This window comes from Heteronotia binoei, chromosome 2 (assembly GCF_032191835.1).
Source record: "Heteronotia binoei isolate CCM8104 ecotype False Entrance Well chromosome 2, APGP_CSIRO_Hbin_v1, whole genome shotgun sequence".
Classification (NCBI taxonomy): Eukaryota; Metazoa; Chordata; class Lepidosauria; order Squamata; family Gekkonidae; genus Heteronotia; species Heteronotia binoei.
In genome coordinates this window covers 182,682,157-182,703,761 of record NC_083224.1, presented here as the reverse complement: position 1 = coordinate 182,703,761, position 21,605 = coordinate 182,682,157, and the positions used below count along the sequence as shown (strand labels likewise).

At 43.9% G+C, this 21,605-nt stretch overlaps 1 protein-coding gene across 2 annotated transcripts in view; it reads right to left on the bottom strand.

Moving 5' to 3' along the window:
• ACBD6 (acyl-CoA binding domain containing 6) overlaps positions 1-21,605 on the bottom strand; it is a 170,439-nt gene that overhangs the window by 73,122 nt on the left and 75,712 nt on the right. For both annotated transcript variants that reach the window (XM_060232606.1, XM_060232608.1), the window contains exon 5: positions 16,797-16,902. In XM_060232606.1, coding sequence (XP_060088589.1) covers positions 16,797-16,902 — 106 coding nt within the window. The remainder of the gene's footprint in view (positions 1-16,796; positions 16,903-21,605) is intronic.

The following is a 21,605-nucleotide window of genomic DNA, read 5'->3' as shown; positions in this document are numbered from 1 at the left end:
CATGTGACACACAGAAACTTAAGGATCTTTCATGGATACGGGCCCACTCCTTCAGGTAAGTAACACACAGCAGTCAAAGTGGGCTCTAGTTCATGAAAGCTTATGCTGGGATTAAACCTTACTGGTTTTTAAGGCTGCACATCACAAGTTTATTTTGCTTTTTCTACCAAGCGGAATTTTATTTTGAAGCCGGGGAGGGAAGGATTGATACAATTCAACTTGGTGTTCCAAATGCTATTCTGAAACGCAGCAGATGTGGATTATTATTTTGAGCAGGAAAATGCCATCTCAGACATCATGCATTAAGCTTTTCAACTCACTTTTTGACCCAACTGGTAATTAATTCTGTATCACATTATTTTAATGGTACACTAATTAACCCTGAATTAGAATGGGTTTTGGCAATGACTCTTTATAACAACTCACATTGCTAGTATGTAAATTATTGAATCTTACAGCACTCCGCTACATGGCACACAACCGAGAAGGAGAGCACAGAACTTACCTCAAATTCCCAAAATGATTTAAATGAATTCTCTGATGAATGTTTTGCAATAGATGAGAAAGACACATTTCTTCCTACCAACTGAATTGTCAGAAACTAGAACTGAGGAGTATACTTATCCTTGTGGCACGGTATTCAGGGTTAGAAACAACTGTTTTATTCTCCCTGGTCTGAGTACAGATCAACCCATCTTGTCAAGGTTGGCCATCAATGCATTCAAGTCAGACTTGGATCTTTGCACAGCCAACAACCAAATACTGGCTGTATTTGTACAAGCTTTCTAAATACTACATGCCTGCTTCCTCTTGCCTAATGATCACTTTGCCAGTCTCTCTTTCTCTCTCTGTAAGTTTTGCCATAGTATTTTTGTCTGAGCTCCAGTCTCATCCCACTGGGACCACCTCCACTACTGCTCACATTCCAGTGTTGACACTAGAACATTAAAAGGCATGATACTGCAGCATTCCTTGCACTGCACTTGAATGACAATACTAAAATCTGCATGGTTGCTGCACTGTCACCAGCACGGATCCACCTTAGATGCAGTTTCTGCACTAAGAACCCAGAACAAATTTACTTTGGGGTCATGTGGCCAGAGCTAGTATGGGGAACTGAATTTTTGCAAGCCATCCTCCACAGCAACAAGCTAAGGAAAAAAACATGAAGGACCAAGATAGAACATGCATATGAAACTCCTTCTTAAATAGTATAAACTTTGCTTTACATAAGATGATAAGAAAACCAGGTTGCTTCCCTGTAACTGATATTCAATGAGTTGTCATCTGTGCCCTGGGGTACTGCTGAGATTTATGCCCAGGATTCGGAAACTTCCAGAGCCAGTTTTTAGGCATGAAGAAATTTTCCCCTCAAACACAGCTGTGGGGCTTCACTGAATGTTTCCATTGGCCAGTGCACTTGGATCACAGATTTGTGGAACACAGCTCAGGCTGCGCATCCCCAGGGGTGGGGTGGAGTCATGCTTTCGCACTCAGTCCCTTTAAAAAATGACCAAGATGACACAATAAGTTAGACATCTGCTGAAGATAAGGTGTGGAGGCTGTGCAAATGCACAGATGACTTGAACAGGAATCTGGAGACCTCCACATAAAAACTTCCTAAATAAATAAATAAAAACGCCTGAAGAACAAAAGCTACAGCAACCAGCTGTTACTTCTTCATGGTCTGTGTGCATCACACTGATGAGTACAGATGTGCAAGCTGACATACCTAGAGGTGGATACAGGCAGATGGGGGGGGGGAGAGGAAAGATGAGTGTTGCCCTTTGGAAGGATGTATCTGGTGTAGCTATGACAGCAATTGTGCAGTGCATAATAGGAATCTCTATGCTGAAGGTAAAGGATATGGCAACAGCTCTAGTGGAATGAGCTGCGGGTTCCAGGAAGAGGCTTCAGAATATGGCAAAAATTGTATACCGCTAAACTATATACACTAAGGAGAACTATATACAGATAGAAACAGGCAAAAAGCAACTCTCTCACACGCTTCTGTCATTCTGCAATCTATGTAAAACAGAGTTGTTCAGGAGGGCAATTTCATAAAGCGAATGCGGCTGTACTATAATAGAATGCTTCAGGAAGGTGCTTTTATAAAGAAGATAGGACTACAGTCTACAATGCATATTATCTATTTGTTGTAGCTATTATCTTGTTCTTACTGCATTCCCTTCTTCTTCTATAATTCCATTTTCTGCAGCTCTTGAAATATCATGCCTGATATATTTTTGCACTGTTTCTTGTATTTGTAATCCTAGTCCTATAGTATTCCTCACGAGATCTTTCATGCTAGTTGATTATGCTGTTTTATACTATGTAATCCACCCTGAGTCTCAATGAGAAAAGCAGACTATATAGTAAATAAAAAAACTAATAAATCTAGATAGACAAGATCTAAAGAGCCAGTTTGGTGTAGTGGTTAAGTGTGCGGACTCTTATCTTGGAGAACCGGGTTTGATTCCCCACTCCTCCACTTGCACCTGCTGGCATGGCCTTGAGTCAACCATAGCTCTGGCAGAGGTTGTCCTTGAAGGGCAGCTGCTGTGAGAGCCCTCTCCAGCCCCACCCACCTCACAGGGTGTCTGTTGTGGGGGAGGAAGGTAAAGGAGATTGTGAGCCGCTCTGAGACTCTTTGGAGTAGAGGGCGGGATATAAATCCAATATCTTCTTTAAAGAGCAAAAAAACTTGCCCTGTAGGTATGCTGATGCTGCAATAGATGAAAAGGAAAAACAGGCTGCTTATCTGTAACTGTTGTTCTACTGGTGGTCACCTGTGCATTCATATACTGATTTCTAGAAAAACAGGTTTCCTACCTGTAATTGATGATCTTCAAGTGTTCATCTGTGCATTCACACTCATGGGATGAAGTGCCAGCACCAATCCCCGATCGGTAATACCAAAGTCTGGGATTTTTCGCCGCCCGACAGCCCCATTGCGCATGCTCACCCGGTGGGCGCGAACATCCTGCCAGTTCCTTCCCACCGCCACCTATCTAAAGTACCCATGACCAGCAGCAGAGGGGAAGGAGGGCGGGCAGTGTGAATGCACAGATGACCACTCAAAGATCATCAGTTACAGGTAGGAAACCTGTTTATCTTCTTCGTGGTCTCTGTGCTTCACACTCATGGGAGATTAGCAAGCTAGGCTTACCTGGTGGCGGGAGCTGGCGGTTATGCAGAAGTAGCGGCTTGAAGGACCAGGGTACCTAGCTGTGCTCTGCAGCGCTTCCGGACATCCAAGGCATAATGTCACATGAAGACATGAGGAGATGCCCAGGTTGCAGCCAAACAGATGTCCACCAAGGAAGCACCCTTCAGGAATGCTGTAGATGTAGCCATAGCTCTAGTGGAATGCTCACAGAGTGGCCCTCGCAAGGTACGCTTTGCCAACAGGTAACAGAGTCTAATGGCCTCCGTGATCCACTTAGAAAGTCTCTGTGCAGAGATCTTGAAACCCAACCTAGGGGCTGCATAGGAGACAAATAGATTGGGATCCTTTCTAAATGGCTTAATGCGATGCACGAAAAACAACAACGCCCTCTTAACATCTAGGGCATGCAAACATCTCTCTTCTGCAGAGGAGAAGGATAAAATGTAGGTAAACACACCTCTAGATTAAGGTGGAAACTAGACCCCACTTTAGGGAGGAACAAGATGTCCGGAGCCAAAGAAACTCCATCAACATGGAATGAGCTGTATGGAGCATCACACCGCAGAGCCACCAGTTCACTTACCCTCCTGGCCGTATGGATGGCTACTAAAAAGGCAGTCTTCCAGGTGAGAAGATGCAGTGGGCAGGTAGCCAAGGGTTCAAAGGTCTGCCTCAATAGCCATTCTAGGACCAACTGCAGATCCCAAGCAGAAGGAGGACTCTTTGACGGCAGGTGAAGCCGCAGAAGACCTTTCAGGAAGCGCTTTGTATGAGGATGTGTGAAAACTGATATGCCATCCACGGGATCGTGATGCGCCGAGATTGCCGCTAGATACACTCGAATCGAGGAGTGATTAAGCCCAGCATCCACGAGAGTCAGTATGAACTCAAACTCAGGCTCCAGACTAGTATTACGGGCACTGATGCCCTTGTCCCCCAGAAATGCAAGGAACTTAGACCACTTTCCCTCATAGGAGCGGCAAGTTGATAGCTTTCTACTGTTCAACATGACATGCTTCATTCGGTCTGAGAATTCTGAAAGCTGACCCTCCAAGCAGTCAGTTTGAAATGAGGGATGTTGTAGTGAAACAGGTGGCCTCCGTGAGCCAATAGGAGGTCTGGCTCCGAAGGAAACTTGTGTTGACACCCTTCCGCCATGGCCAGGAGGATAGGGAACCAGTTCTGTCTCTGCCACCACGGAGTAATCAAGATGCACTCCAGACGCTCTTGGGCCAGTTTGTGAATCACTCTGGTGAGAAGAGACATGGGCGGAAACAGGTAGAGGAACTTGTTTGCCCATGAGAGTAGAAGACCATCCCCCAGGGACCCTGGGTCCATTCCCCATCTGGAACAGAATAGCTCGCATTTCCAACGGCTTGCCGTGGCAAACACATCTATCCTAGGATGACTCCAGTTCAGGAAAAGAGGTTCTGGATAAATCCAGTTTACCTCCCATTCGTGATGGGAAACCTCCCCCCTGCTCAAGGAGTCCGATTGCACATTTAGCTCCCCCGGCAGATGGGTGGCCACAACCAAGGTCTGAGCAGCTATGCAGGCTTCCCAAAGCTGCATCACCAGCGCACATAGCTTCCTGGACACAGTTCCCCCTTGATGATTTATATAGCTTACAGCTGTCATGTTATCGGACATCACATCCACAGTCTGACCGCTGATCAGGGGTAGGAATGATCTTAGGGCTAAGTGAACTGCCATGAGTTCCAAGAAATTGACGTGATGATGTGCGTTGACAGGGGCCATGGGCCGCCTATGCTGAGATCATCTAAGCGCGCCCCCCATCCCCACAGCGAGGCATCCATAGTCACCTTGACTGAAGGGAGCAGAACATGAAACGGTACCCCTTCACAGAGATTGGACTTCACCTTCCACCAGTCCAGAGAGCGGAGCACCGCCGACGGGATTTGAAGAACCTTGGATGAGAGATCCCTCACAGGGTTGTACATCCTGATAAACCAAAGCTGGAGGATTCTCATCTGCAATCTTGCGAACCTCAAGACACTGGTAGTAGCCCCCATGAAGCCCAAGAGACGTTGGATCTGCAGAACAGAAGCACATCTCACCGTTTGCAGGAGCTGAACCAGGGAGATGATATCCAGCACCCACGACTCTGGTAGGAACGCCAGATGCCAAGCAGTGTCCAGAACCGCTCCTATAAACTGAACTCTTCTCGCTGGAACCAGGTGAGACTTCTTCTTGTTCACCAGAAGCCCTAGTTCACCCAGGAGGTTGAGAATCACTTGCAGATGAGCCTGTAGAGATGCTTCGGACACTGCAACCATCAACCAATTGTCTATATAAGGAAAAAGGATGATATCCTGGAGACGAAGGTAAGCTACCACGACCACTATGGTCTTCGTGAAAACCCCGGGGCCAGTAGAGAGTCCAAAGGGGAGCACCCAGTATTGGAAATGGTTCGTCCCAATTGCAAAACAAAGAAATCTCCTGTGACTGGGGAGGATGCTGATGTGAAAATAGGCATCCTTCAGGTCCAGGGTAGCCATCCAATCTCCTTTGTTGATGAGTGGAAGAACACTCTGTAGAGTCAGCATTCTGAACTTTTGATAAGCGATTAATTTGTTCAGTCCCCTCATATCCATAATCGGACGAAGTCCTCCGTCCCACTTGGGGACCGTGAAGTATCTGGAATAAAAACCCTGACCCCTGTGACGGTTGGGGGCGGGTTCTATTGCTTGCTTGCTGAGAAGATTTTGAACTTCCTCCAGTAGAACAGCTGTTGGATGTGTGATTACCAATCTGGGATGAGAAGGGGGCTGAACAAATTCTATCGCATAGCCCTCCTCTATGATGGACAAGACCCACTTGTGGGTGGTAATCCGCTGCCATGCTTGCAAAAATCTGTGGAGACGGGGGTGGAGAAGGGGGAATGCCAAAGTCAAGTCCCTGCTTGGGATTCCTAGTATTCTTAGACTTTCCCATGAGAGAGAAGAAGGAAGAAAACTTGGCTTTGCCTCCTGCGGTGAAAGAGCTCTTGGCATCATGCTGTCCCACACATGGCTTCCAAGATCTCTCAGGGGATTTGGTCTGATAGGACTTCTTAGGCCATTGCTTGGACCAGGGACGAGGCTTGCTAGAGCGTAAGGAAGAAGCAGGTACACCCAGGTTACGCGACATCTTAATGCTCATCCATTTCTTGTAGGACTGAGTCAGTAGTGGAACTGAAGAGACCCTCTCCTTCAAAGGGGAGGTTCTCAACCCAGGATCTAGTGTCTAATTGGAGGGCGGTGCCACGAAGCCAAGAGCGACGATGCAGGGTGATGGCAGAGGTAAGCATTTTAGCTCCACCATGTGCTTAGAGGCCTGGAGTTGTTGTTTTGCTAGTAGCATCCCCTCCCTCTGTGCCTTCTTGGCCAGGATACGTTTATCCTCAGGCAGAGCAGCCAAAAGAGGTGAAAGCTGCTCCCAGAGGGAATATTGATATCCCGCCATACACGCAGAGTAGTTGGAAATCTTTATTCTGAGTGTACCCGCAGAACAGAACCACCTGCCGAAAGTATCAATTCTCTTCCCTTCCTTTTCTGGAGGCGAGGAGTGGGTTTTCTTAGCCTTGGAAGAGGACGATACCACCACAGAGTTGGGACGTGGGTGGTTAAAAAGAAATTCTGCGCCCTGTTCCTGGATTCTATACATGTGGTCCATACATTTGGAGGAAATTGGGGTTGAAGCGGGCTTAGACCAAGAGTCTTTAATGGCCTGCAGGATCACCTTCGTGATAAGAAGGGCTACAGCTATTCTGCATAATATCAAAAAACGTATCATCGATGACCAGTTGAGGCTGGACCACTGGCAGAGACAAAGAGCTCGCCATCCTTTTAATCAACTCCCCATATGATTTTAAGTCTTCAGAAGGAGAGACTGGGAGATCTTCAGCTATCCTGGATTCCGGTGAGGACCCTTCCTGCTGCTGACCCGAGTTGTCCTCCGCCTCATCATCCAAGGTCGATGGAGAGGATGGGGCACTGTCTTCAGATGGTAAGTCTGGTGTGTCTACCATAATCCTAGTAGAGGGAGTCTGCTCGAAGTCAGGGACGCTGGGAAGTGTCTGCTTCCTGACTAACTTCGGTGTCGAAGTCGGCATCGATGAGTCCTGTCGACAAGGTAGAGAGTGCGCCAAGACTCTGGAGCGATGCGAAGCTTCAGAACGCTGGTCCCAGTCTGGGTTCTGAGGGGGGTACCAAGGGTATGGAGCATGAAAGGGATAGCCCTCAAATGGATATGCCCACGGGCGTGGGTCCCAGTTGGGCAAAGGATGCGACTGCCACAAGGGGCCTGGAGTCTCACCAAACCAATCAGGCTGAGGTATCAGTGGCAGTTTCGGTGTCAAGCGGTCCTTCGGCTGAGAAACTTTGAGGTCCGACACCGAACACGGATCGCCGCCTTTCTTCGAGCATGCCGACCGCTGTGTAAGATCAATCTCCAGATCAGAGCCAGATAGAGAGGAGTGTTGAACATCCGTCAGACCCAAGGGGCTTTTCAGTCGAATTGGTGAGGCAAGGATCTTTACCAGAGGCTCTCCCAAACGATTGTCGGGTCCTTCTGTGGTGGATAAGGGGTCTGCAGATCTTGGCGCCGCTTCTCCTTCCTATGCTTCTTGGACTCAGCGGAGCGAGAGTCCTGATTCCCTTTGGCCTTCTTGGCAGGAGTCAAGGGTTTGGACTGGGATACTGAGCCTGTGCGCTTGTGAAGCCAGTTGGCTTCCTGGAGTGGCTGAGTCAGTTGGCTCGACAGCAAGACCTGAACCGATACCGATGCCAGAGTGGCCATCGAAATGCTGGTCGATGCTGATGTCGACATCTGCGGTGCGAGAGCCGATTTCAACAGTGCCGCCAATAGTCTTGGCACTCAGTTTTTCCTGGTCTGCTTAGAAAACTTAGAGCAATTATGGCAGGATTCCACTCGATGACCTTCCCCAAGACACAATAAACAGAGGAAATGTCCGTCGGGAGGAGGAATCTTGCTCTCACACTTAAGACACCGCTTGAAAACCCCCCAACGCTTTTCCATAGACAGGGGATGGCAAGAGGGGAGGGGGAAGAAAACCCCCAAAGGGTAGCAACAATAAACAGTCTCTTCTTCTTCTTCTTTTATAGAACAAGAACAAGGAGAAACCTGAAGAGAAAAAAAGGTAAGTGAACTACCAACTGGAGCAACTACGAACGTGTCTATCCGACGCGACGGTAAAGAAGGAACTGGCGGGATGTTTGCGCCCACCGGGTGAGCATGCGCAGTGGGGCTGTCGCGCATGCCCACCGGGGTTGGGCGGCGAAAAATCCTGTACTTTGGTTTTACCAATCGGAGATCGGCGCTGGTGCTTCATCCCATGAGTGTGAAGCACAGAGACCACGAAGAAGATCTACAGATGTCACGAAAATCCCCTCCCCTTGTCAAAAGGGGATGATGAGCCATAGCCTTCTGCTCAATTTCATGCAATTTGAGGATGTCACTCCCCCTCCCTCCAAAAGAGTCTATGTTAAAGTCTATATTAACTTGCAACAAAAAGGATGGCAGGCAAACAAGGGTCAGAAAAATACACTTGCTAAATTTGAATGCTTCAACTGAAGGCTCAGGTGCAAGGTCAGTTTTAAAAAGCACAACAACTAAATTAACCTGGAGACAGTTGCTGCAAAACTAATAAGTTTTCATTTAACAAGAGCTATGCTTTGAGTATGAAACTTCAGTTTTAATGAGAAAAGCCTCAAAGTGAAAGTGCGTTATTTTCTATGGGTGACTAGAAGCAGACGCATCACATTTTCTTGTTAACACGGAGAGAGCTGTTTACTGAAATCAACCTCTCTAATAGTATGTTTTCTCATTTCTCATTCTTAAGCGCAAACTACTTGGTGACACATTTAACCACTGGATGAGGTTCCCCATTTGCAGTCTTAATGCCAGCAATGTCACAAATGGGGGGGGGGGGGGGGGGAGAGAAATCCATTATGGGCCATATTAATCTGGCATCTTGCACATCCATGCAAACTGCACTGATTAACTATAAACAATGTATGCAAATCAGCTGCAGTGCTCCAGCTCCAAGGCCAAATTGGAAATGTTTCATGAGCTGAACAGCTTGTCCATCCTTGGCCTAAAATCTATGTTGTACAACAGTTGCTGTTAATTCCAAGGATGGCTGTACCATACATTGCATTTCCAAGCCATACATTAAGATTCTAAAAGTTCCACCCCACCCCACCCCCCAAAATAATTCATTCCAACTAATTTCATTTCATTTCATTCTATTCGATTTATATCCAGGTGGCTCAAGGCGGCTCACAAATTCAAAGAACTCAAAGAATTCACTTAGATTTCTTGTATAGAAAGAATGTATCCCTTTGATTTCTTTGGTCAGTTATTTAAAATTAGTCAACCATAGCATGCAAAACATTTCCAAAACCAGCAGTGTGTCTATTCCATAAGAAAAAAAACTGCAATTCTGCAACAGGATGATTAAAAACTGTCAAAAATAAAAGCTTTCAAAACATGTCTTTTGTCTATTTAAAACATTCTGTACTGTTTCCAGAAGCTCAAAGAAGTTAATCCATTTTAAAAGAAGTTTCTAAAACCGTAATTGAAACACCAAAGTTCAAATCAGCAAACTACTACCAAAAATACAAAACCACCAACAGACCCTTAAGTTAGCCAAATGCCTGCTGGGGAGAGGAATATTTTGTATCCCTTCTGGAAACATGATGGGGCTTTGCAAACCAACTCTGGAAAAGAGGGTCCAGAGTTTAGGAGCAGTAGCTATAAAGCTCTGCTTCTCATTACCACTGCAATTACTTGCCAAAATGGCGGCCAGCAAGAGCCAGAGCCAAGGTAGGCTTGACAAGGGTCAGGGACTTCTTGTGCAGTTAACATTTGCTCCCAGTCACCTGATATTTTTGCATATGGGAACTGTACACAGCAGAAAGTGAAACTACAGAAAGAGGAATTAATTTCGTAAAGTTCCTCATCAAAGGCTCCTTAGAAAGCTTGAGAGTCATGGAGTAAAAGGACAGGTCCTCTTGTGGATCAAAAACTGGCTGAGTAATAGGAAGCAGAGAGTGAGTATAAATGGGCAGTCTTCGCAGTTGGGGACGGTAAGCAGTGGGGTGCCGCAGGGCTCGGTACTGGGTCCCATGCTCTTTAACTTGTTCATAAATGATTTAGAGTTGGGAGTGAGCAGTGAAGTGGCCAAATTTGCAGATGACACTAAATTGTTCAGGGTGGTGAAAACCAGAGAAGATTGTGAGGAACTCCAAAGGGATCTGTTGAGGCTGGGTGAGTGGGCGTCAACGTGGCAGATGCGGTTCAATGTGGCCAAGTGCAAAGTAATGCACATTGGGGCCAAGAATCCCAGCTACAAATACAAGTTGATGGGGTGTGAACTGGCAGAGACTGACCATGAGAGAGATCTTGGGGTCGTGGTAGATAATTCACTGAAAATGTCAAGACAGTGTGCGTTTGCAATAAAAAAGGCCAACGCCATGCTGGGAATTATTAGGAAGGGAATTGAAAACAAATCAGCCAGTATCATAATGCCCCTGTATAAATCAATGGTGCGGTCTCATTTGGAGTACTGTGTGCAGTTCTGGTCGCCGCACCTCAAAAAGGATATTATAGCATTGGAGAAAGTTCAGAAAAGGGCAACTAGAATGATTAAAGGGCTGGAACACCTTCCCTATGAAGAAAGGTTGAAACGCTTAGGGCTCTTTAGCTTGGAGAAACGTCGACTGAGGGGTGACATGATAGAGGTTTACAAGATAATGCATGGGATGGAGAAAGTAGAGAAAGAAGTACTTTTCTCCCTTTCTCACAAGAACTCGTGGGCATTTGATGAAATTGCTGAGCAGACAGGTTAAAACGGATAAAAGGAAGTACTTCTTCACCCAAAGGGTGATTAACATGTGGAATTCACTGCCACAGGAGGTGGTGGCAGCCACAAGCATGGCCACCTTCAAGAGGGGGTTAGATAAAAATATGGAGCAGAGGTCCATCAGTGGCTAGTGTGTGTGTGTGTGTATATATATTTGGCCGCTGTGTGACACAGAATGTTGGACTGGATGGGCCATTGGCCTGATCTAACATGGCTTCTCTTATGTTCTTATATAAACCTGGGCATATGTGAATATTATATGTGGTCATTTTGACTCTTGTATAGTTTCACAGTGGCGACTTTGGGTTTCCAATGATATTTGTCAAAGTGCTTCTTGCAGCACATTTAGATAAAATTTTGAACTTTATGTATTCAGGCAGATTCAGGAACCTTCTGCCTCAGTCACTTAAGTAACTTCCTTGCATGCTTCCTGTCTCCCAATTTTCACTAAAACAAGGGCTAGCGTCCTATGACATGAAGGGGACACCAGGAGAAAACTACTGATTTCCCTTACCAGACCTCTGTTCAACATTTAGACAAACATATCTGCACCCTCCTAAACACTGTTGTCCATATTCTTTCCTGTACATTTATGGGGCCATAAGGACTAGAATTTTTTTTAAAAAAAACCTCAAGAAACTGAATTCTGCTTTCAAGTCATTAGGGAACAGTGGTTAGAGTTTCTAACTAGTATCTGGAAGTCCCAGGTTCAAAACCCAACTCTACCCTGGACACTTGGTGGGTGACCTTGAACCAGTCACAGCCTAGCTTGCCTTACTGGGGTGTTGTGAGGATAAAAGGGAAGAGGGGAAAGGGCTGAAAGAGAATTTGAGGTGCTCATTGGGAAGGAAAAAGTTGGGATAAGGGTTAAATGAAATAAACAAACATAGTATTTTTGCAGGTATTTTTGCTCCCCTGGAATCATGGGGGCTAAAATGATATTCAAGCACTTTATTTATTTACTTATTGCCCCACGGAAACACATTTTGTTCAGAAAAAAGAATGAGGGTGTTTTTTGTGCTCTCAAAATATCTGGAATAAAAATGCATAAATCTAGTCCAAGGACACTGACCTTGCCTATTAAATCTTCCGTGCCTCACTGTGGTTTCATGCTGCCAGCTAGGCCGGCCTCTGCAACAGTTTCTCAAATGAACAGCACATAAATTTTGCTTTGCAGCAAGTCAGGGGGCTGCTCACATACAGAGTAAGCAGAAAGGCTAAGGACTACAACAGCCCTTCTTCAAACATGCACGGAAAGACAAAACAGGCAGGAACTGATCTTAAGTGAGGCAGAAAACAAAGAGATAGGCAACGAGAATGAAAATCTCTTTACATCGTTTTCAAAAAAAAAAAAATTGCTTCTGTGGATTTGAATTCAATTATCCTAAAGAACCCAACATCAGGGTTTTTCTGTCCAGGTAAGATTTGTGTTGCTACAAGATGTCTAGGACTCCCTATGGCTACCAGCAGAAATGTGAAGGCCAGGGAGAGATTGCAAGGGGAGGCAGATTTTTCATTTCACTCATCCAATATGAGTTAAAATGTAATTTGGGGGATTCATTGAGGGGAGGGGAATCTGATGAAATATTTTACCTTTCAGCATGGTGAGTAAAGAAGTTTTATAAAGCAGTGTTTTAGCATCTTACTGCAGCTGAATCCACATTATTGCAAATATCTTTGATTCGATTTTCAAAGGCAGAAATATATTGCTACTGCCCTTGATCACACTCAAGTCTTGAAGCCAGAAAACATTTGTACTTTCAAATGCTGCAGCAGATTTTCAGGTGCTCTGTCCAGCTATGCAGTCCAGGAGTCTGTCAAGCATGTTATTTGCACACATTCAACACTGCCCCTGACTCCACTAGCTCCTCACTTTCCTAGAATTACTCCATGTTTAAACATCAAGTTGAAAGAGCATGACAAATATTTGAAAATTCAGCTCTCACCGAACATTAGAAATTCAACAGAATATTCTAATATTTGCTACTCAGTTATGTAGAAGGTTATTTATTTTATGAACTTCTCTAAAAATTGGTTATTTCCTGTTTTTTGTTCTATTAAATAACCACCTCAATTTTGTGCTATTTTAGTAAGAATATCAATGATTTTACTATTTTCCCAGCAGGCTAATATACGTGAGTACGTAAGGATACAACAACTTGCAGCTCTACCCCTAGCTAGGTAATTTTTTTTAAAAGGCATTTATACTTCTAAATTTCATTAACACACCACACGGTGAAATTCAGTGTGACATCCATGTTCTTAAAATAGCATACTAATTCATGAGCAAGCATCCTGTATCAGCTTAAAGACTAACAACATTTGTGGCGGAGTATCAGCTTTTGTGTGTCACTGCTCACTTCTTCAGGTATCCCAAGAAGTGAGCAGCAACTCACAAAAGCTCATATCCTGTCACAAATGTTGTTAGTCTTTAAGATGCTACTAGACCAAGGGTGACCAAACTGCGGCATCGGAGCCACATATGGTTCTTTCACACATATTGTGTGGCTCACGAAGCCCCCATCACCCAGTCTGCTGGCTTGGAGAAGGCATTTCTCTCTTTAAAGCTGGTGGCTTGGAAAATGCATTTAAAGTTAAAATTGCTTTCTTTCCATCTCCACCTCCTTCCTTCCCTTCCATCCATCTTGCAGCTCTCAAATATCTGACATTCATGTCTTGTGGCTTTCAGACATCTGAAGTTTATTCTATGCAGCTCTTATGTTAAGCAAGTTTGGCTACCCCTGTACTAGACTCTTGCTCTTTCTACTGCTACAGACAGACTAACATGGCTACCCATCTTGATCATACTAATTTATGCCTGATATGAGAGTACACTCTTTGCTTACAAATTTCTGGGAAGTGGGGTAGCCTCAACGTTTTTGGAGTTGTTTACATCTTCGGCTGCCAGTCTTCCTGGCAAACTTGTCCCAAGTTTGTTTCCCCCATATTTTATTTTCCCAGACAGAAAGGAGTCAATATATGCAATCAGTGCCTTCTCAAGTCTGGTGAAGAGGTCTAAATGATACTGTTAGAGGCAGTGGAAGCAAAAGGCTACAACAATGCAACCATTTGAAGTACTCTTCCTGAGAACTAAGAGGCCAGTTTAAAAGCAGGGGCTGGCTCAACAGGTGATAAAGCCAAAGGGCTATGGATGGAACATGATATTTCATCTTGGATTTGCATCAGGCATCGGGGGAAATTACCTGGTGATGACCCCAGCTTTATCTGAAGCACCTGCGCCAGAAACTGGCATGCCTCTAGCAGTAGCCTAGAAATGGCAACAGAATCGTAAAGCTGATCCTATGTCATTTCTGGACTTGCAATTTATACAATTTATCTTATTAGGCTAATGACCTCTGGGCTCTAACCGCACTGATAGTCCTAACAGTCCTAACCGCACTGATAGTCCTTACTGCAGACGCTCTTAAGAAGCGGACAGATGTTTCAGTTCACTTCATCTAGGATGCAAAGTTTCCAGCCTTGAAATTTAAACTCCCTCTCCTGCTTTCAACAAATTAATTCATGTGAATTCTGATTAATAATAAAAGGCCATGCCATCAGCATTCAGAACCCCAGCCGGGAATGTCATGGCTCAAAGGGCAGAAATCTGCTTAGAGCTACAAGAGAACCCAACTGAATTTGTGGCGTCTCAGTCTATGAATGTGTAAGCACTTCATCTGTTCACGAAAACACAATGTGCTGAGAGGCTACATGTGTTACGGACCAAGAGCAGGACAGGCAGGCAGAGTGCAAAGGAGGAGCTAACATGGCAAACAGATTGCACTAGGCTTGGCCACAAATGTGCATACCCCCCAGGTATTTGTTTTTTCAACAACTTCTCATTTTTTTAAAAAAAGAAGGGATTGCACATTGTATCCAAGCCCATTCTCAACACGACACAGACCTTATACCCCCTTCTCTCGCTCTACCTAACTGGTTTCTTCTTTAAACAAACAAAATTTCCACATATTCAGTGGAGCCTCAACACAGACAGGAAAAAGAGAGAAAAAACCTAGCAAGCACGACTACAACTGTCATTGTTGCAATAAAATGAAGTTGGGAGTCCAGTGGCACCTTTAAGACCAATGAAGTTTTATTCAAAGTGTAAGCATAATTGTAGAAGGGGGGGATTTCTATGTTTATAAACAAGGTGGGATAGAAATGGAAAATGAATATAACAACATTTACTGGATGGGACTAAGGTAATAATTCTATCTTATTAAGTTTAAGATAAATCAGAGTGCTGGAAGACTGGATATGTAATATTATGACTATAACTGAATGCACTATTAAGAGTTTTCTATAAGCTGCATTGAAATTGCAAATGTAGAACGGGGATAGCCGTGTATATTTATGTTTTGTTATTTCTTATTATTTTTCTTTCTTTATCTCTGAGTTCTTTAAAAAAAAAAAACAACCTTCGAAACACACACATGCAAAAAAAAGACCAACAAAGTTTTATTCAAGTGTGAGCATGCACACAAAATCTTTGTTGGTCTTAAAGGTGCCACTGAACTCTAATTTTGTCACTGTTAAGGTTTTACTTCTCAAAATCTCAATAATGCCAATGCATAGCAAGAAGGAACCTTTCTGGCATTATACTAGATTAGAGCGCTTTGGAATAAAAAACTGACTTGAGTTACACGGGAGAGTGCCTAAACGCAGAGAGAAATAGGAGTCTGTAGCACTTCAATTTCTCAGACAATAATAATAGTGCTCTGTGGTAAAAGTTGTCAAGGATCAGAGCTGACATTCATTTCACCAGAACTCCCTTAGATGAGCTATAAAGTAGTGGTCCCACTTCTGAAAGATAAACTTTAGTGACATTCAATTAGCTGTCGTGCAAAACCATTTCTAAACCCATTCCGTACATCACACTGGCAACGCTGCTGTTAAAATCAAAAAGCATTTGGGCATCCTTACGTAAGAGCAAGCAGAAAGGCTACCTAAGGCAAGCTGTGTACATCAAGAGGCTCCCATATGGCGCAGGCTGATTTTTACCATAACAGTAAAACCATGATCACAAACGTTTTTTCTCTAACAAGGTGAAGGTCTGTGATCCCCTATCAGCTATATAAGAGGCTTAAACAGAAAACAGGTCTTAAAATTCAATATGCAGATACAAAACAGGTGGCAAAAGGATGCAAAATCCTTAAGGGTTCCTTAATAAGAACTCCATATACACAACAGAAAACAGCACCACCATTACTTCATCAGAAACTCCTTGAACCAGAGTGAAACTACATTCTCAATATCACCTTACTATAGAGTAGCTATCCCTAACGAATTTGGGGTGCCAATAAGGAAGGTAGAGTGGGAGACTGATAAATCCAATCCCTGGGCTACAATTTACTAGGAAACTAACCCTGCACAAACCAATCCCAATTAAACAATGGAAACCAGCCAACAGCGCTGCTTCGTCTCTTCACACCCTGCTATTCATTACAACAAGGTTTGTGAAGGAAATCTTCCTACTGGCTTGTGTTCCGTGTTAATGAATGAAAGGAGGGGGCATGAGTTTTCTGTATCCAGCACCAACGTATTCTGGTCAAACCCAAATTCCATCTATGCACCAGGTGATTTTTGCTTAAGAGTAGCAGAGCTGGATGATGCTCCTTCAAGCTGCCTGCTTAAATTTAGTAGAATTAAGGCAGCTGCAAAGAAAGAGGGTGAAGATATGCAGATGTTACTATAAGATATTAGCCTGCAAGACTGATTAATTCTCTCCTGGCCCAATACCTTCTCATCTTTTGTATTCACATCCACTTTCTTTGATCGGATGGCTTTGGTTACATGCTCAATGTTGTTCTCTCTGCAGTAGTCAAATATGTTCTTATCTTCCTCCCTAAGAAGAAATAAGAAAAAAAGTTCTGCATCATTACTGAACTACACATACATGTTATATAACCATGAGATGCCAGTTTTGCCAGCATATTACATGCAAATAGCACTCTTCTTGTGGGATTATTCTCCTCATGAAACATTGCTCGCAGTACCTAGACAAAACCCACAAAGAGCAAAATTCCCAGAAATAGTAAACATCCTAGAATGGCAATATCGACAACTTAGAATTCAACACATTCCAGAAATGAAGTCCCAGATTGTAATGAGACAAGGAAGAGGGAGAAGGAGGAAGAGATTGGATTTATACCCCACCCTTCACTCAATCTCCTTTCTCCTCTCCTCTCCACAATAGACACCCTGTGAGGTAGGTGGAGGCTGACAGAGCTCTCAGGGAACTGCTCTGGCGAGAACAGCTCTGCTAAGAACTTGTGGCTGACCCAAGGTGATACCAGCTGGTGCATATGAAGGAGTGGGGAATCAAACCCGGTTCTCCAGGATTAGAGTCTGCGTTCCTAACCATAACGCTAAATGAGGCTCCAGATTATAATGAAACTAAGATCACAGTTGAAGAACTGAAGTTATTTGGGAACAGAACACTGACACCATTGCATGGTAACACACTTGAGAGACTAAGTTAAGACTATGTTAAAATTAGACAGCTGGCAACTTAAACACAAGGCAACTCAATAATTGGTGGCTTTCAGGTATCTCAAGATAAATGCAAAGCCTAAGAGGTTCTTTAAATGCCACATATCCCAGTTCTGAAAAATCAAAAATATCTTATTATCTGAGTTCCATATTTTCGCTAGATTTTAATTACCTGTTTTAACTGTCTGCTTTACTCAGTTTCATACTGAACGTTTAACTGAACTGTATTTATGTTCATCCACTTCTTTTGTATTTAATCTACAGGCATGTAAGATGCCTGACTGTCAGGGGAAAGGCACAGTATCCAAGCATTCTAAATAAAGGACTGAAATGGTGGAGCTGAATACTGAACAAATGAGTGCTGAGTACAGTTCCCACCCACCCCCATTCTTTCAACTTTCTATACCTCAAGATTCATTCTCTAAAATTCAGAGATTTCTCCTAGCACTGCACTTTTAAAATCAATAAGCTGACACTGGGATCTCACAGCAGAAAAAATGCTCTAGCACTCCTTGCATGGTTCAGTAGTTTCTGTGAACTGGACCTCTATGGAACACATTCCCTCCTTTGCACATGCACTTCCCTCTCACCTAACATCATACATTCCACACAATCAAATATTAAAAGCTATTTCTGGAGTGTACAGCTTCAGGGAGCAGGCAAATCATACGTTTGAACGCCTGCCCATCTGAAAAACTCTCTAGACACAGCGCATCAGGAACAGACAAGACCAAATCCTCCTTCCAGAAATGTTCACATTTGCATGTGCAGGGAGATCTTATTTATTTTATTAAATTTATATATCCTGCCATCCCTGCAAATTAACAAAAAATACAGAAGGACTCCAACACACAATTGCTTCAGCTACAATCGTAAAGCCCAGTAAAATTTCGTACCTTGATTCCACAAAATGTATTCACTGTATTGCATAGCATTTCACTTAAGATAGTTTCAGAGGGCTCTGAGGTAGAACTAGATTTGAATCTGATAGGATCCTGGAGGCCCACGAGATTTTCAGGGTATAAGGTTTTGAGAGCCAATGCCCCCTTTTGTAGGGTACCATCAAAGGGAGTTTTGACTCTTGAAAGCTTATCCCCCCAAAATCTTGTTCATCTCTAAAGTGTTACTGGACTTGAATCTAGCAATTCATCTAAAAGTCACAAGAACCTTTGGTCTAGAGCAGGGGTAGGCAAGTCTTCCCCCCATGCATGCCAAATGGCAGTGCAGCAGACCACTGCATACAGTTAGAAAGCTCTCTTACCCTACCATACAAGGTGAGGTGTAGCTGAGTCAGGATCATTGAGAAAAGAGCTCAGGAACATAGCTGGATCTAGAACACTAGTGACATCATCAACCAGAGCTCCTTCTAACCCTACCTTCAGAATGTCAGCAATGCCACCTGAATGGTTGGTGCTGTACTATGCAGGCCTATAGTCATTTTGGCAGACTGAGCCAAGCATGGGAGGGTGGGCTGGATGCATACACCATGCTTTCACCTCTCTGAAGAGCCAAAGCTAACAATGTTTGTCCCCTCCCTGACAGAGATCTGGGCAACCAAAGTGACGGCTGAGTCTAGTGCTACTTAAACGTTAATGCAAGCCAGGAGAACACTTACTGCATCTTATGCTCTCAAGCTCTTTCTGGCCCGTTGCCTTTGTCCACTTGGCACAGTTCAGCTTGACTGCAGGGGATGAGGTCCTTTCAGACCTTATCCAACAAGAGGGAACACTTGGAGGCCCCCACCTCGCACAGGACAGCCTCCTTATCCTTTTTTCCTGGCCAAATGTTGCATGCCTGAAAGGAAGGCTGGCACAAAGGCTTGTGGTGGAAAGTGCAGTCAAGTCACAGCTGACCGATAGTGACCTGGTGGGGTTTTCAAGGCAGAACACTCAGTGGTGGTTTGCCATTGCCTCACTCCATATCATGTTCCTGGTATTCCCTGGTGTTCTCCCATCCAAATATTAGCCAGGGCCAACCTTGCTTAGCTTCTGAGATCTGACGAGACTGAGCTAGCCTTACCTCCCATGAAAAGAAAAATATGATCTATACATACTCAATGCAGTACATTTGCCCAAGTACAAATTACATCCTCCTCCCATTCTTGTTTGCTGGCACATCATAGGTAGACAATGTACTTTTGTCGGCACTCTGGCCAGAAAAGTTGCTGTGATGGACTGTCAAAGATTAATGCCTAACTAAGTCTGAGAATCTTTAAGCGACAGGCTGCTCAATTGGAATTCTATGGAGAAAGTAAGTTACAATTGGGAACTGACAATTGAAGAAGAGAATTAAGGACTGTGGATTGGGAAGGAGGCAAAAGGAATGAGAGGGTCAGAGAGAATCCCTATTTAAGCTGAAATGGGAAACTCCTTCTAGTTAAAACAAGTAATCCCTGCCCTGTGAAAAAGGAGATAGCTCTTAAAAGAGGAGTGATTCTGGGAACTTGGTTGCTTTCTAGTAAAGTCAGTAAAACTCAGAAACCTATGCTTGAGTGTTTAAGCTGAAACTGAAAAGAAAGCCTCTCTCAAGGTTTTAAAAGACCTTCTTGAAAAGTAGAAACACTTACTTGTTGGCAACAAATTATCTGGAGCTAGCAGGATCAAAAAGTTTCCTCAGTTTTATTATCAGTTCACCTCATATGTCCTACTCCTGATTCCACCTGACCTTTTCTCCTGTAAGTTAAATAAAACATTTTATTTTGAACTTTCAAAAGCCTCTCACGTGCCATTTCAGAAGTTGAATGTAAGAAGGTGAATGTGTCTCTTCTCTCAGTTCCTTGGACTGGGCCAATATCAATATCTATATCTATATATTAAAGCTAGTGAGTGGGACAGCTATAAGCAAACAAATAAGATAAAACAGATATTGGGGCTGCTCAGCAAGAAAGAAGAAGAAGAAAGGGAAAATCCTGTGTATGAGGGAGGGATGAGGGGGAGATCACCATAGTTGCCTACATCAAATCTATAGGTTAGTGTTTACACAAGAACATAAGAGAAGCCATGTTGGATCAGGCCAATGGTCCATCCAGTCCAACACTCTGTATCACACAGTGGCCAAAATACAAACACACACACACAGAGTGGCTAATAGCCACTGATGGACCTCTGCTCCATATTTTTTATCCAATCCCCTCTTGAAGCTGATTATGCTTGTAGCCGCCGCCACCTCCTACGGCAGTGAATTCCACATGTTAATCACCCTTTGGGTGAAGAAGTACTTCCTTTTATCCGTTCTAACCTGACTGCTCAGCCATTTCATTGAATGCCCACGAGTTCTTGTATTGTGAGAAAGGGAGCAAAGGACTTCTTTCTCTACTTTCTCCATCCCATGCATAATCTTGTAAACCTCTATCATGTCACCCCGCAGTCGACGTTTCTCCAAGCTAAAGAGCCCCAAGCGTTTTAACCTTTCTTCATAGGGAAAGTGTTCCAAACCTTTAATCATTCTAGTTGTCCTTTTCTGCACTTTTTCCAATGCTATAATATCCTTTTTGAGGTGTGGTGACCAGAATTGCACACAGTACTCCAAATGAGACCGCACCATCGATTTATATAGGGGCATTATGAAACTGGCTGATTTGTTTTCAATTCCCTTTGTTTTCAATTTCCTTCCTAATAATTCCCAGCATGGCATTGGCCTTTTTTATTGCAGTCGCACACTGTCTTGACGTTTTCAGTGAGTTATCTACCACGACCCCAAGATCCCTCTCTTGATCAGTCACTGCCAGTTCACAACCCATCAACTTGTATTTGTAGCTGGGATTCTTGGCCCCAATGTGCATTACTTTGCACTTGGCCACACTGAACCTCATCTGCCACGTTGATGCCCACTCACCCAGCCTCAACAGATCCCTTTGGAGTGCCTCATAATCCTCTCCACATCTTTAAGATGCAGGTAAGCATTCCTTTATTTGGTCTCTGGGGGTCTAGCTCATTTAGTAAAATGTCAACTTCCTAAAGAGGTACTTAGCTCTTTCACAATACTATTAATTGCAAGTTGTTTCTTTAGTGTTGTTAATTATGTATAAGTTTGCTGAACAAAGAGGTCATCATTGCA